This window comes from Aspergillus viridinutans (assembly GCF_018404265.1).
Source record: "Aspergillus viridinutans IFM 47045 DNA, scaffold_2, whole genome shotgun sequence".
NCBI lineage: Eukaryota > Fungi > Ascomycota > Eurotiomycetes > Eurotiales > Aspergillaceae > Aspergillus > Aspergillus viridinutans.
In genome coordinates, this window is record NW_025091218.1 from 2,841,357 (window position 1) to 2,856,696 (window position 15,340).

The 15,340-nt window shown below is 50.3% G+C and overlaps 5 protein-coding genes across 5 annotated transcripts; 2 read left to right on the plus strand and 3 right to left on the minus strand.

Annotated features, from left to right (window-relative positions):
• Positions 1-74: 74 nt before the first annotated feature.
• On the plus strand, positions 75-2,557 carry Aspvir_004504 (putative C6 finger domain protein; the record flags this gene model as incomplete). Its single annotated transcript, XM_043267730.1, has 7 exons — positions 75-242; positions 295-407; positions 468-1,319; positions 1,372-1,458; positions 1,516-1,814; positions 1,878-2,295; positions 2,377-2,557. 7 exons carry the CDS (start codon positions 75-77, stop codon positions 2,555-2,557), a joined length of 2,118 nt encoding a protein of 705 aa, XP_043123665.1.
• Positions 2,558-2,993: 436 nt separating this feature from the next.
• On the minus strand, positions 2,994-6,014 carry Aspvir_004505 (vacuolar protein sorting protein DigA; the record flags this gene model as incomplete). The annotated part of the gene is made up of 3 exons (XM_043267731.1): positions 2,994-3,075; positions 3,140-5,726; positions 5,798-6,014. 3 exons carry the CDS (start codon positions 6,012-6,014, stop codon positions 2,994-2,996), a joined length of 2,886 nt encoding a protein of 961 aa, XP_043123666.1.
• A 468-nt stretch (positions 6,015-6,482) lies between these two features.
• Aspvir_004506 (ubiquitin C-terminal hydrolase family protein) lies at positions 6,483-9,070 on the minus strand (the record flags this gene model as incomplete). The annotated part of the gene is made up of 5 exons (XM_043267732.1): positions 6,483-7,642; positions 7,704-8,361; positions 8,425-8,793; positions 8,850-8,936; positions 8,999-9,070. The coding sequence occupies 5 exons, from the start codon at positions 9,068-9,070 to the stop codon at positions 6,483-6,485; spliced, it is 2,346 nt and encodes a 781-aa protein (XP_043123667.1).
• A 630-nt stretch (positions 9,071-9,700) lies between these two features.
• Positions 9,701-10,907, plus strand: Aspvir_004507 (mitochondrial 54S ribosomal protein uL5m; the record flags this gene model as incomplete). The annotated part of the gene is made up of 3 exons (XM_043267733.1): positions 9,701-9,942; positions 10,023-10,715; positions 10,784-10,907. The coding sequence occupies 3 exons, from the start codon at positions 9,701-9,703 to the stop codon at positions 10,905-10,907; spliced, it is 1,059 nt and encodes a 352-aa protein (XP_043123668.1).
• Positions 10,908-11,613: 706 nt separating this feature from the next.
• Positions 11,614-14,509, minus strand: Aspvir_004508 (STE11 family mitogen-activated protein kinase kinase kinase; the record flags this gene model as incomplete). Its single annotated transcript, XM_043267734.1, has 3 exons — positions 11,614-14,120; positions 14,184-14,257; positions 14,325-14,509. The coding sequence occupies 3 exons, from the start codon at positions 14,507-14,509 to the stop codon at positions 11,614-11,616; spliced, it is 2,766 nt and encodes a 921-aa protein (XP_043123669.1).
• Between the last annotated feature and the right edge of the window lie 831 nt (positions 14,510-15,340).

Sequence of the window (15,340 nt, forward strand, 5' to 3'; positions counted from 1 at the left end):
ACCGGATAGATTGTTCAATGATGTATCGGTGATCCTGAAGTAAAAAGGGATCGTCGACTTGCCAACCATGCAATATGAGCAAGCGTCCGTACGAGGAGTCATTGTTCCACGGTGGCTCACCACCAGAGCCTATCGATAACAGCCACAATGGCCTGTTGCCCATCAATGATCTCCTGTCACCAGAACCACCCCCGTCTCTAAGCGGGTCCGTCAAGAAGCCTAGGAGCTTCATCGCCACTGTAGTAAGTTTTCCGCCTTGTAATGCCATCAGGTCCATCGTTGACATAAGTATAGGCATGTGAAACTTGCCGTCTGAAAAAGACCAGGTGCGATGAATCGCGCCCAAAATGTGGACTGTGCAAGTCGCTCGGCCTGGAATGCGTCTACAATGAGCGCAAATCGTCCAAGTAAGTCCCCAGGGATGATAGCGCCTGGCGGGGGCTTCCTGTCGCTGACATTCTTTCCAGACGAGATCAGTCGCTTAGTCTGATCATGAGCACTCTCCATCGCCTGGAGACAAAGCTCGAGAACATCTCGTCGGCTGTTCGTGATGACATGCAGCCTCTCCATCAACAGATGCTTAATGCACTCGAGGGCCTGAGAGATGCAGCTACCCCGAGACAGAGTGGCCGCGCCAGTGACAAGCATGCTGCCTTGTCAAACTCCCAGTCGCAGCATCTCACACCCGAAAATGGGGAGCCGGATGACTTTGTGTTTGATGAACGGCCCAATACAACCGACTCCAATGGCCATATCTCGATCTCTTTCAGTCAACACGGCGTGATCCTCTGGCCTGGAGCTCGAGAGATCTTGCCCCAGAGACTTCTCGAAGCCCATGAACGACTGGGGAGGAACTATGTGATTGACCTGGAGATGAAGCGTCCCCATCTGTCTATGTATACATATCCGTATCCCCCGCAGGCCGGAGAGGACTGGCTGGAAGCACTGCCCCTTGGTATGATCAAGGGACTTTCGGACGCATTTTTCGCTACTTTCAATCTGTTCACGCCGATCATGGACAAGACCTTCTATTTCGCTTTTACACTGGGTGCGGCGATTGAGAGCGGGTTCGGTTACACCATTGAAACCTGCCTGGTTCTTAATGTGATGGCCTTGGGCTGTCTGGCTGTCCTGAGCCATCAGGAAGGAAACTATCCTTTGCCAGGAACTCGAAGCAGTCGCTTTGAACCGCCGGAGTGGATGGGGGTCATCCACGAGGTGCCGCCAGGCTTACGGTTCTTCAATGAAGCTCGGAGACGGATTGGCTTCCTGATGTGCCACAACGACATTCAGAGCTGTCAATTTTACCTCTTGTCTTCGTAAGTGCTTCATTTCTCCCCCAAACGAGCGCCTACTGACCTGATATCGAAGCGTATACTACAGCCAGATCCTGCGTCCCATGGATTCCTGGGCCATGATTCACCGCGCTGCTACGTGCTGTTTATCAATGCTAACCAAGTAAGTTGGTTGACTTCCCTTCCGGCATGCAATGCTTTCAACCACTAACAATCGAAGCCATGATGTCAATTTCGATGAGTGGGAAGGAGACATGAAATCACGGGTATACTGGAACACTCTCATGAACGAGACCATCCTTGTACAGGAATTGCATCTTCCACCCAGCGGACTTTCACGTCTCGAGGAACTCGTCCCTATCCCTAAATTTATTGGCTTCGAATCCGTCGGCTTCGTGCCAGCTCGCTTCTCGTCCTCTACGGAAGAAATTGACGAATCCTTCTTCCAGTACCATTTCCTCGCGCAGGTCGCCCACCGTATCATCCTTACCCGGATACGTCATTCACTGTACTTCTACTGTAAGTCTTCGCCTCTGAACCTGTTCCTCCTGTGCTGCCCGAGGCCTCTAACACCGTCCTCAGCCGATTCAGGAACCTTCCCTCTCCCGGCCGTCAACACCGAACTCCGCCACCAACTCGAGCAATGGCGCATCAATCTCCCTCCCGCGCTGCAATTCTCTGACCCTCGACCCAGCACCCCTATGGACCCGAACCCTTCCCCGGCCCCGATCTCCCCCCCTCTCCCCATCGATCACAACCGGCCCCTTTCACCCGCCATAGCACTCACAGAGGCAATGCTACGCGGCCGCTACATGATTGCCAATTTCCACATCGGCCGGCCGTATCTGTACAAAGCGCTCCGGATCCCGCAACACATAACAGACCACGACCTCGAGCAAATGCGCAACGGCCTCCGCCACGCAATGGACTGGCCCCCCGTTGGCGGCATCTTCCGCAAAATGAAAAGCTGCATCCCGATCAAGTTCGCTTTCTGTTCCCAGTAAGCTTACCTACCCTCCCTGCCTCGTCTTGTCTTGTCATGGCCTACACCGCGCTGCACGTACTGACGCGCCATCATCAGGTTCTTCGGCCAAGTCCTCCTCTTCTACTGTGTCTCCCATCACCCCGATCCGCGCCTCCGCAAGGCCCTCCCCGTCGGCTGGGAACGATGGACCGACGAGATGCTGCGTTTCCTGGAGGACTGCGCGCCCTTTAGTCCAGCCGTCGCGAAGGATCTGGAACTCTTGCAATTGTTACGATGAGTACTTTGTATGCATATGCACGTATATGGCTTCTGTCACGATTGATGCTGTTGGGGCGGAATCGCGTGTCCTATCTTGTCTTGTTTCGCTTAGTTTGAGATATCCTAACGCTTGTATGATAGTTTTGCCCTAGAACTAATTGGACCTTGACGGTCGTTCTTGTCTATGAATGTGGCAGACATAATCTTTGTTTCGCGACGGCGAGCAACGTAATAGGCCACCTGATACGTCATCTTCGATCCATTTACATCCGGGATTATAGATACACTCTCTCAAATACAGATGAATCCTTCCCTTAACTATACATCATGCTGAACGCTCAATCCAAGAGTATGCAACCAAAGGGGAATCAATCGGCATGCGCTGAGGAAGAAGAATACAAAGAAAAGAAAACAACGGGTCAGAGGCGTCGAATCTCAGGTAGTCTCGAGAATAATCACAAAGCCCATTCATCCACGTCGGCATCAGTGATGAATGGCTTGTCAATTTGTTTGATCGCATGGTCACCGCAGAGGATACTGTCAGCGGAATTAGATGGGTCGTGTCGCATTTGATCAAGAAAAGCAAAGAACAAAAACTTACCACGCCTCAGCAACCAGCCCGTCTAATTCCTTCACTATCTCCTCCCTTCGAGAAGATGATATATCCGCCTTATTTAGCTGCGCTTGTAGATCTCGAATGTACTTCTTCTTCCCGCCTGCGCCTTCGAGTACTTCCTTGCCCAAACAGTCGCTGTGGAATGCATGTTGGCACGGAAAGACAAAGAATTGGCGGCTAAGCAGCGGTAAGGAGCAAGTCCAGCATTTCTCCCCCGGTTCTACAATGGCATAACGCATATCCAACGCCGCAATCTCTGATCGGATCTGTCGTGCAGTCTGAGCCGAATTGTCCATCTCCTGGCGCAATGCATCAATGTGCCGCGAGTAGTCCTCCAGAGCACTGCAAATCTCGTCTTTGAAATCGTCAATGACGACAAAGTCAGGAAAGAACGGAATCAAATCCTCAATGCGCAACAGCTCGCATCGACGCAGAAACTCGATGGCGTCTTTGATTCCGGTGCCTGGCTGCCGGATCTTCTTCTCCGCTACAAGCAACCACAGTTTCTTGCGAAGCTTGTCATTTCCTTCCGGTCTATCTGCAACGATCGCGGCTAGCTCAATATCTTCATGCTGCAGAGCCAGCTCAACGGCCTGAAGATACTGCCCCATCGCACTATATATATGGATGCATGATTGCACGCGTTCGTGTTGAATGCATAACCGCAGCGCAAAGTCGGCATCGTAGGGAGGGGGCGAAGACGGCTGAGATTGAAGGTAAGTGAGAAGGCCCGCTTCTGAAGGTGAAGGGCTCGAGGCGTGGATTGAGATTAATGTGTTATGTACTGCAGCCGATGGCTTGGGGTGATTGACAACGATAAAGTTGAGATATCGCACGGCCTGATTCTGGCTGAGAGGGACGTTCACAGTCTTATTATAATTGAGAAGCGCAGGGATAAGTCTCTCGGGCTCCAGGTTCGTCTGTCGCATGAGGATATCCACTAAACCGGTCGCGGCATGGGTCATCAGCACGCTGCTATACTTGTAGAAGACGTCGGGATCCGTCTGTTTTTGTAGGACATTGAGTGCTTCGGACCACTTTTCGCGTTGTATCCAATAAGACAGGACGTAATTGTAGTCATTAGTCGCCGTCGCAAAAAAGAGCAGTTCCTCTTCTCGGCCATGGCTACTGATAATGTCGTACGCAGTCTTCTTGTCCAAGTCGGCCTTGTACTTGTTCACAAACTCCTGGAACTCGGCCCGAACATTGCTCAGCTCATCTTTGATATCCTCGGTGCTAGCTCCCTCAGCTAACTCAGCCTTGGTGGCTATGTTATCGTCAAGAGCGTTCAACTTCGACATGAAAACCTCTACCAGCCAGCTCGCAACCATAATTCTCTGCATGGTAGATGACTTCTTGTATGTCGATAATTGAGTAAGGAGATATTTCCGCAAAGCGTCATGCTCGTTACGATTGATCAGAGTCAAACAGACCTCCTCAAACCCCTTGCTACTTTTACCCCAAACCTTGGCCGCTTCTAGGTAACGGCCCTTGCTGGCTAGAAAGTCGCCAGAAGCAGTAGCCACAGCATCCTTCTGCGCGCTACCGCGGGCGTACTCAAGTGCCTGGTCAAACATCTGCTTCTGCAGGAAGACTTTCCACACATCCCGGTCCTCGTCCTCGGCAACAATTTCGAAGATTTCCCGGCTGGTAAACAGCCAATATGTGTGCTGCATAGAGTCTGTCAGAAGCCCTAACGTACTCTGTCCAGGCTCGAGTACTGCTTGCTCATAGATAATTTCATCGCTCATGCGGTTGACGGCAACGATTTTCCCTTCGACAAGGGCTAGAATGTGCCACTGTGACAGTGTCATAGCGGTGATAGGATCTTGGATTAGCTTCTTGCCTCCACGAGCTGACTCCGTCGCGGGAAACATGGAACGTGGTAGCATCCTGGCGCCTTCAAAGGGCCCTTCCGCTTTTCCTGAAGCATATGGCAATTGACCATGGTAGATGCCTTGCGAACTGAGCCAGGCGAACTCTTTCTCGGCGTAACTATTCGCATTATGCCCATCAACCGCGGTGGCGGAGATCACCAGCGTCGATGGCGCGGCACCAGATGGTTTCTGAATCTCGTGCACCACTGGTGCCTCCCGTTGAAAGAGCTCCGCATATATACCTTGACTCCCTTGCCTCCCTGCCCGCCCCTGAAAATATAGTAGCTTGCCATGTGTCGCGATCAGCACTCGTCTCTGCTCGGGCGTTGTAGGCACCAGTTCCGTCCAAACTCCAGTCACAGGTGACCCCTCCGAAAGTTTGTAAACTGAGTGGGCGTACTTTTCCTCGCGCCGATAGAACTCCGTGGACGGCTCGATGTAGGTCTCCCAAATATGACCATCTGTAGTGCCTAACAGGATCTCCCTTGTCGAAGCCGTTGGTAGCGACGGGTTCCAGGCAACGCTCTCGATCGAAACGTTCTTTAAACGCGACAATGACTTGGGGTGTCTAGACTGAGTATGAAGATAGTAGTTCTCGCCAAGGGTCGTAGTAATGATCAAATGGGATGCAGAGGGGTCAAGAAACATTCGACGAATCACTCCGATTTCCGAGGACTTCTTTGGAAGGTCAATATCTAGTTTAACACGCCTTAGCAGTGCCATGAGGACAGCGGGAGAGCGCATGATCTGAGAGGGATCCAGTTACCGTCAATATCTTCGGGAGTATCTAGGTCTATGCGGAGGATGCGATTTGTCGATAAGGCCAGAATGAGCACATTGTTAGCAACTTGTGCGGCGACGAAATCCGCAGCTAATGGGAACTTCAGCTGAACACGTCGGACATCAAACATGGAGAGTGAGGCATCCGGAGCTTCGGCCAAGTTGCTGGGAGCAACATAACCGCTGGATGCATTCAGCGCCATGATGCGCCGCTTATGAAGAGAGAAGAAAGACTTTTAAATCATAGCGAGGCCTCGATGAGCCTGGCAGGTAAGGAGGAGCACTGATTAGTTGTTGTTGATCCTTGATCATCTGGTTATTAATGAATGATCACCGAGATGGGGGGAAGCTTGACGAAGGCGGAGTTCCTGGTGCCTCAGGCAGAAACTTATATGCTTTAGAGCTCTGTAACCAGAAAAATCCATGAACTACATCTATCTATCTATTTCACGGGACTTTTTGTTTCGAACGTCTCTTGATGCGTCTCCTTCTTCATCTATCTCGATTAGTGTGACATGTACTCTATGGACATACAGGAAGATAAAACAGGATAGCGAATGCGCTCTCGCTAAGACAGGCATCGTAAATCATAGCTGGGTATCAAGTGCCTTTCCCTCTAGGCTTCCAAGCAAAAATAGTAGTAAAGAGTAGGTGCAATGAATGAAAAAGTGTCACATAACTATGCACTCCCGCTCCAGCTTTCTTCCAAATCTTTCTCGCGACCGATCCTTCGCTTTGCCTTTAGAACGCTCGTGATCCTTGGAGCGTCTGGGGCTCTTTTCTTTGCTCTCCCTACCGATTCGCGCGGACATCTCTCCAGTTTGATTGGCCAGGTCATTGTCTACAGCAAAATCGTCGACGTCGTCCTCCGCAGAGCCGTCGCTGGTGAACTTTTCTTTGCTGCGCCGTGACGTGAAGCGAGAGAATGTTGCACTAATTCTGTTTTCGCTAGTTTGACTCCCGGCACGACTGGTAGGTTTACTTCTGGCTGATCTGGACTCGCGTCTGGAGTACGAAAAGGAATTTTTGTCTTCCAAGTCCCTTGGCAGGATCCGTGGCGACTTCGAAGAGACAGGGTGCACTTGGAGTTTATTGGTTGAATCGCCGTGATTCGAAAAGGCTACGCTTTGTTGCCTTCCATTCCCATCGGTCAATCCAATTGCAGGGTCCTCTGGCGTGGTAATTTCGACGCTTGGCCGGCCAGAAACATATCCCGACGTAAGTTCAAAATCAGTATTATCTGTCGACAATGTCTGGAGCTTCCGCACAATCCCCGCGGCATCAAGTTCACCAGCCTCTTCCGATGTATCGGAGGAAGGAGCTTTGGTGGCAAGATTTGCTTCTGCAGCATCCTCATTGATGGGCAGGATCTGATAGAATAGGAGATATGGAGACTCCAGTTTCAGCGCCTGCTCAATGTCGACGAGGGTAACGCGTTCCTCTGCCAGGTCATCGAAGCGCATCCAGTATTTAGGAGCGTCTAAGGCAGGCTCCGATCCGTGAGAGCTGGCAGGAGGTGCGCTAGCACTAGTGCCTCTGACGATAGCAATGTAATGCCCTGAATCAACTGAGTTACCCCGATGGCAAACCAACGCTTGCAAAGACAGCTTGAAGTTTCCATAAATGGGGCCGTCTGCGTCCATATTGTCATCTTGAATGAAGTGGGGAAGCCCAATTTCCGTGGGTATATCGACGTATGTGCTCAGTCTGGCAGCTTTCCCATTCGGAAGCATGGAATAACGTTTTAAGCACATTCCCAGTATTGGTCTCTTCGACGAAAAATGCGCCGCAACCTGGGCATCATTCGTTGGGGTGTTATCTGTGTACCAAGCTATGGGAGCTGGAGTCAGAATCCCTTCTTTTCTCACACGCTGGGGATCGAATGCACCTACGTATCAGACTGAAGAATTGCCACGCGGGCATCATAACTTCCTTCCTATAAGATCCTCTCCCGGAGTGACTCTTCGCGGTAGTGCCACCGTCAGCGTTTGCTCCATCTTCTGAGTCAGGTACGAATCGTTCTTGGACGATGCTGGTCCGCCGAATGTGGGCGCCTCGAGGCGTACTTGAGCCACTTACTTCTGACTGGGTTATTATCGGCGTTAATGGCGCTGAGTCCTCGGACCGCAGTGGAGACAACTGAGTTGGAGAAGTCGCAGGAGACGGGTTGACCTCAACAGTCTCGATATGTGATGTAAAGCCTTTGGACGTGGAATCGAAAGATCTGGTTGAGCCGACAGTATTGCGTCGCTCAAGGTGGCGTTTGACCTCAATCCTATTGTTGAAATACGATTCCAAACAGTCCTCCAGTGTCACTGTCTTCCCATCGACAGGCTCAGGAATCGCTACCTCCAGCAATCTCTCATTGACAAATTTGTGGTCGCTGCTCACATCCTCCTTTCCAGTGTGATAGATATCCATCTTCAGCGTGAGTAGAGGCAACTCTAACTTCTCTGTGATGAACGTAAAGGCCTCTGAAGTATCTTGCTGGCGAAGCTGAGCTGCATCTTCCCAACCACATTCAGCGAGTGCATCCTGCAAATGCTTGGTCTTTAAGCCCAATAATATCAGTACTTTTCAAATTAACAAAAGGCAACTGAGGTCAAAACATACAATGTCTGTTGTGATCAGTTTTCCGGAGCGCAGCATGTTGACCCAGAGTCTTAGCAATATTGAGAGCTTGCGACGAGGTTCGTCGTTGAACGACTTGTATAGGATCGCTTCGAAGCAATCTAGACGAGCAAACATCGCGAACAGCAATGCGTCTAGGTAGCAGGTAACACCCTGTCGGTTGACTGCTCCAAGAAGTTTCGTACTCGGAGTGTACGCTCTGATTATACCCTCAATCGAATCCTCCAAGATGAGGAGCAAATCAAAAGCTTTCTCTATGTCCCCCTGAGCAGACTGGAGCGCATACTCAAAATGCTCTTCCTTCAAGCCAGTATAGCCAAGTTGTGCGATGCGGCGCCCCAGTATCTTCAGCTATGGAAGTTGTGAATATCTCACACAGGGGATAGCCAGGGCAACTTCCTCCTTACCTTCTTCTGGTCTTCTTGGTCTGGCTCCGGCCTGCGATCGGATGCGAAAAATCCGAGGAAAAGAGGACGGGATAGTATCGTTGAGGCCTTAAAAGATAAGCGCATTAGCATTCATATATCCTATTGAAAGCTGCTCCCTCATACCGTACCTCATCTTTATTCTGCTTTGCATTCCTGCTATTTCGCTCGCGCCGGGTAAGAAATCGATGAATGCCACTCATATCTTAAGGCTTATGGCGAACGTCACTAAGCGCATTCGAAGGGAGGCAATAAGCGTCTTCAGGTGATAAGGAGACAGGTGCGTTGTCCAAAGTACCGAGTAGGATGCGACATGAGGAAGACTCTGGGTATGTATAGTAACAACAAATGTGAGCTCAGGCTCCAATATTCTTGTCAAGCACAAGAATGATTTCTTTGGTTGAGTCAGTGAGCATATCAGGTGCTCAGCTCTTCTGACAAGACTTCTGTGGCACTAGAAGCAGTAATGTTGATTGTTCATGGGTCACACAGAGGATAAAATCGAGATGATCTAGAAATGACATAAGATAAATCGTGAGATGCTAAATATGCAACAAGGAACAAGCCATGAGAATGATTCCGGAACAGAAGTAGTGGAGACCTCTAGAAAATGTATATCTAGCTTGCTATCTTTTTGGCGGGGTGATGAAGCTGATCACATGTGGAGCCTCTTGTTATGCGGAGTGAACTTTGTTGCCTTGCATGGCTGCCAGATCGCCCAGGCTCAAATTTCTCTGCCCCCTGCACGTGACCGTCTGAGATTCCAAGCCGAAAGTAATTTTTGGAAATCCGATATTGATCGGCTGAATCAACAACACCGTCTTCGAACCCCAATGGCTGCCAGCGAGTCGTCCAGGTTCCTGGCAAGGTCATTGCCAAGGGCTTTTGCACCATCATCTCGCCTTCAGAGCGTTTGTTGGCGACGCAATGCCTCAGATCAGGCATCGTCTAAGTCCCCAATTAGTGACCTCGAGTCGTCAAGCTCTTTAAGTGCCAGCGTACCGGAAGACATTGTGAAGTCATTTGATCCGGTAGGGAGGTCAAGGGCGCGCAAAACACAGTTGCCTCGGAGTCGGTAAGCATTATGTCCTATTTCATTGCCAGTTCAAGCTGCGTTCGCTTCTAGAGGTCATTCATACTAAACCCAGAATGTAGTTATCAGTTCCGTTCACCCAAATACGACCGTGGCCCTCTACACCCTCACAGACCTCCTCCACCATCAGATCCCTCTTCTCGACTCTTTGTTCCTGGACCCTTTTCACTTCCCAGAGTAACACAGACATGGGAGTCGACCATCGCTCCAGACATTCTCACCCTCTGCTACGTTCACACCCCTCCCGGGTTCAACCCCCCACCGAAAGGTTCTCGTCTCTGTGAGTGGGACGACAGCTCTCCTTACCACAAGAACCGACCGCTACGTGGACCTCGTGGCGGCGACGTCCTACGACTGCTCCGCAAACCCGTCACTTTCAACAACATTCCCCAGCTTGAGCGCATCACCATTCACAGCTACATCAAGCAAGCTGCTACGGAGAACTCGTCCTGGCTTCATGTCGCTGGTATGGCCGTTCAGGCTATTTCCAATGTCCGCGTTCAGACATTTAAATCAAAGGCCAGTGTTGCTACTTGGGGTATTGCGCCTGGCAGAGACACCGTCGCGGTGAAGGCAGAACTGCGCGGTGAGGATATGCTCCACTTCTTCGGAAAGTTAGTCGATGTTGTTCTGCCTAGAATCAAGGACTGGGAAGGTGTCAAGGGTACCAGCGGTGATAGCAGCGGAAACATCACGTTCGGTCTTGAGCCCGAGAACGTGGCTCTTTTCCCTGAAATCGAGGTCAACTACGACATGTAAGTCGAAATGTGGCCTTTCACACAACTTACATGTAGCTCTCAGGCTAACATACTTTTCCGGATAGGTACCCACCAAAGATGATCCCCGGTGCTCACATCACGATCCATACAACTGCCAGAACCGACAAGGACGCCCGTCTTCTTCTCAGCGCCATGGGTATTCCCTTCTATGGAAAGCTGGTCGATTAGACGTCGAGTTTTATCCACCTGCTTATATGTGTTTCGTCACCTGGGACAAACATGCCAGACTTGAAGAACAAGGTGGCTTCTGAGCGATATGCTAGCTCATGTTGTATTTTATGTTGACTGGCAATCAAGTTGTATTATTATAGAAATCATGTGATAAATCTACATTTTCCTAGCGAGCTGAAAAAATATACTGCTATGCATGAACATTATTCTTCGCACTGTCGCGCCATGTCCCAACCCTTTATATACGAGCGACTGCCTCCTTCTCGTCGAGAACATAAATTCCGTGATTAGACGCGAAAGACCTCTCAAGCTTCTTGTCATCTAGTGCCCGAGGCAACATGAAAGCATAGATATTAGATGTCATATTTTGATCCTATTCAAGAACTGCGATGCCCGCTTATGTATGGCACACGAAAAGCAACAAATGCAATCAATGACATATCAGAGTCCTACCGGATATTAAAACGCCTTTGAGGTGATAGGCTTGCATGTAGGAAGTGGTGAGAGGAAAGCGAACAATAAAACGAGAAGGCTCTGGGGTATTCAAGTTCATAAAAGGGAAGATGCAGAGTTCGATATGCCTTCGGAATGAAGAGGAAATTGGCGGAAACGCCTAGAATTTGTGGTAGACAGCATGAGCAGCGCGCTATTATCCAAGGAGCGGCGATGGGCTATTGAATCATGTCTGAAATTGGGGTGCATCTCACGCCAGCGGTGCAGACAAGAACTGGCTCTGCAGTAACTCGTCCGCGGTGGGTCTTTTCTCATAATCGACTTGGAAGGTCATGTCCAAGAAGGCCATGGCTTCTTTGCTCGCGTGTTCGGGAGCCGGGGGTCTCGCACTGTTGCTACCAATGGCGAAAATAGCTTGCAACTGACTGCAATCAGGGAAAGGATGGGCCCCAATAAACATCTCCACGACAAGGCAGCCCAAGCTCCAGATATCCGCCTTTTTTGTGTGGGCTGTCTGTCGCACGACTTCCGGTGCCATCCAGTACACGCTTCCCTGCAGAGAAGGTCGATGGAGATGACCACCTCCGCTCCCGCTGGCTCGGGCACCGAGAACAGTGGAGGCTTCAACACGTTTGGAAATACCAAAGTCGGAAATTTTGATACCGCCCTTGTTATCCACCAGAATGTTGGCGCCCTTGATATCACGGTGGATAATGTCTCGACTATGGAGGTAGGAAAGGCCTTCCAGAATTTGACGTACGAAATTCTTGATCAGCGGCTCTTGGAAGGTGTTGTATTGTTTGAGCATCGTGGCGATTGAACCGCCTGGGACGTATTCCAGGAAAATATTCAGGTATTGATCGTCCGCAGAGGTGCCTAAATACTGGACGATATTCGGATGGTGAAGGCCTTGCAACAGCTCAATCTCATGTTTAAGTGCTGTCACCATGCTGTTCTTCCGCTTGTCAAACTCAGTACCCTTGGTCGCCGAAGGTATTTCCACTTGTTTGACAGCCATGAGCTCGCCAGTGATCGCATGAAGAGCAAGGAAGACACTACCAAACGATCCCTCGCCAATCAAAGATCCCTTCATCCAGTTCTTGGGTGCAAAATTATTCCCTGAAAGGAACTCGTTAAGGCCATCGTCCTCCTCTTCCCCATCTTCAGCCACCAAGACACTCAACCTCTCATTGAAAGATCCGCCGTCTGTCGCTGCAACGCTCGCGTTCTCATCAAGAAGGCTTTGGCGAGAGTTACTCGGATCATCCGATCCACTATCGAAGGAAACATATGATTTGCGATTCGGCTCAATGGGAGACTCCTCCTGAAGAGGCTGAAGAGAGCTTGAGGCAATGGAATCTCTATATGATGTTTGCGGAAGATTGAATCTGGAAACCGAGAGCGGCCTCGAGGCTCGTGTAGGTTGCGCCCCAGGATTGAGCCAGGTGTCAGCGATGCTCGGAATCGGGGGCGCATCCCTCAAGCTCGATGCATAGCTTGTATTGCTGAGGACGCTCAGGCGACTTGCTGCTCGGCTGAGGCGTTGAGATCTCCGAATCGACATGCGCATGGTCTTTTCAATATCCTCACGCTGATGACCGGGGAAATATGAAGTAAGTTCATGAATAATCATCTCACTAGGTGGGCGAGCCCCGAAGAACGATCGCAACTTGGCCACAGAGGGGCGTTCGGTGTTCAATTGGAGAGATGGGTCATGCTCAGTATGACCCTGAGGGTGCCGGGCAGACACAGGCGACAACGGTTGTTTGATATGATGCCATGGTTCACCTGTGAGTTGTTGTATTTTAATCTGATTGCGCACATTTGAACTGCTCAGAGCATTCATGTGTGTCATTTGGCTTTCATCCAGCGCAAGCTGAGAAGCACGACGGAGCTCATCAGTATCTGGTTCTCCAGCGTGAATTTTCCGCAGAATGAGACGTCCGCGCTCGGACCTGCTTGACCCTTCGCAAATCTCCATGAGTTCGTGATCCGGAAGTCGCCTACAGTTTGAGGGATCCGGTTCCAAGCCGTCGAGCACGTAGAAGCAATAGTTGCGATACTGGTGCTCGGGTAGCTGCAGCTTCTTGAGGACACACAGTATAATCTCGTCAGCGGTCTTGCAATGCTTGATATCCAACACCTTGGTCTGTCCACCAGTGTATATGACCCTGATAACAGGCGAATTTGCGGGCAAAGCACCCATTGTCAGACCATCAATGCTAGGGTTTTGCCTCAGATGTAAGCCACCTTTGTGACCATGGCCGCCGTCGCTAGGTGTTCCTGGATTTCGGCCAGAATTCGAGCCGCCGGAGGAGGGATGAGCAAAATAACCCTCTTTCCGACTACTTTCCATCGGGCTGTTCGCAGCATACCGCTGATTTCTCAATGGAGACCCTGGGCGTGATGATGATTTTCCCGTAGAGTAGACATGTGAACCATTGTCGACTAAGCGAGACATACGGCGATTGCTCGAACTTCGTTGGCGGAGGTTGGTAAGTCGAGAGGAGTCTGAAGTTGGAGCGTGCGTAGGGGCCTCGAGTGCAGCGAGTTGATTCTTCACCAGGGTAAGCCGAGGTTCCAACTGTGACAGCACCTCACTCACCATGTTTGTTTGTCTAAGATTGTTGACACTCCTGTTTCTGAGCTTTTTGATGGCTACAAAAATTCGCACTCGATCGCCGACCTTCTTGATACCCATTTCCTGAAGAATTTTCTGGTCACATTCAATAAGATTGTCTCCGTTGAAATTGTTTGCTGGATACCGTCAGTGACTCCGTCATATTAGATTCCGGTACCATGCCGCTACTCAATGTATACCTCTGAATAAAGACTCATACTGGCCGCAATTTATGCTGTGCAACCAGTTGATCACTTGTTTCTCATCCCACGACCTGGAAAAGTTGCAATCAGCCGTCCGCGGAGACCTCCAAGACAGATTAGGTGGCGCTGATAACCCACCGAACGGCATCAGGACCATCCTTCAAGGAGAACTCCGACTCTGTTGGGCTTGTAAACAGCATCCCGTCCTGCGAAGTCGTCCCCGTTGTCGACTTGTGCGATGGTCCGACGTGATATGTTGGTGCCGTGGCCTGGGATCCTGTCATGCCCAAAGGCGCCGAATATTGAATCTTCGACGCCAACATAGCTGGCATATCTTGCGGACGCTGTTTTATAATGACCGTACCGTAACTGTGTCGAGCTTTGGCGCAATCTTATGCCCTATGGATACACTCGGATTCAATGGCATAACATAGTACCGGCGTTTTCCCGAGAGCTATATGGCCGACTGACTGTGCGACTTTGACAGCTGTTTTGACTTCAACCGGCGCGAGGTCCAGAGTTCTCTATTCACGACGCTGATCAGTCAATCTGTCTATAGGATCATTTTTTGTTCGTTCCAGTAGAAACAAAGCCCACTTGGCAGGAAGAGCGACGAGTAGCCAGCAAAGAAGAAAGGTTAAGATCCAGAGTAACAAGGAGTGAAGTTATCACTAGCCTGCTTACAGTGAAAGTAATGACTGTGTGTACACAACTCCTCCGTGAATACCTGATTCTTTCGCTCTGACCTTGACGCTTTGGATAAGCAAAGGCTAAGGCAATTCACGATCCGGCTTTAACTGCTTCACTATAGCAGTCTCAGAAGCTGAGAGACGCGGGGAAGGGAGAGAGGACGCCAGCAGTAGGAGTACAAGGACATCAAACACTCAGATATTATCTTCTTTGGCTCCTCAGCAAGGGATAATTGAATGAACGATAAGCATGCAAAGAAGTAATAATAGTTTGATGCTGAGTGATCACCCCTCCTGCGACACTGACAACAAGGCCCGATCGGTCGGCGACAATACCTCCGACACACAATGGAAGTATCTAATCATTTTCTCAAACACGCCGCGCCGCTGAGATTTGTCAGGGGCAAGACAGTCTGAAACAATAGAGCCCCTCCGTTCCATTAAATACATCCCCTTTCCCAATAC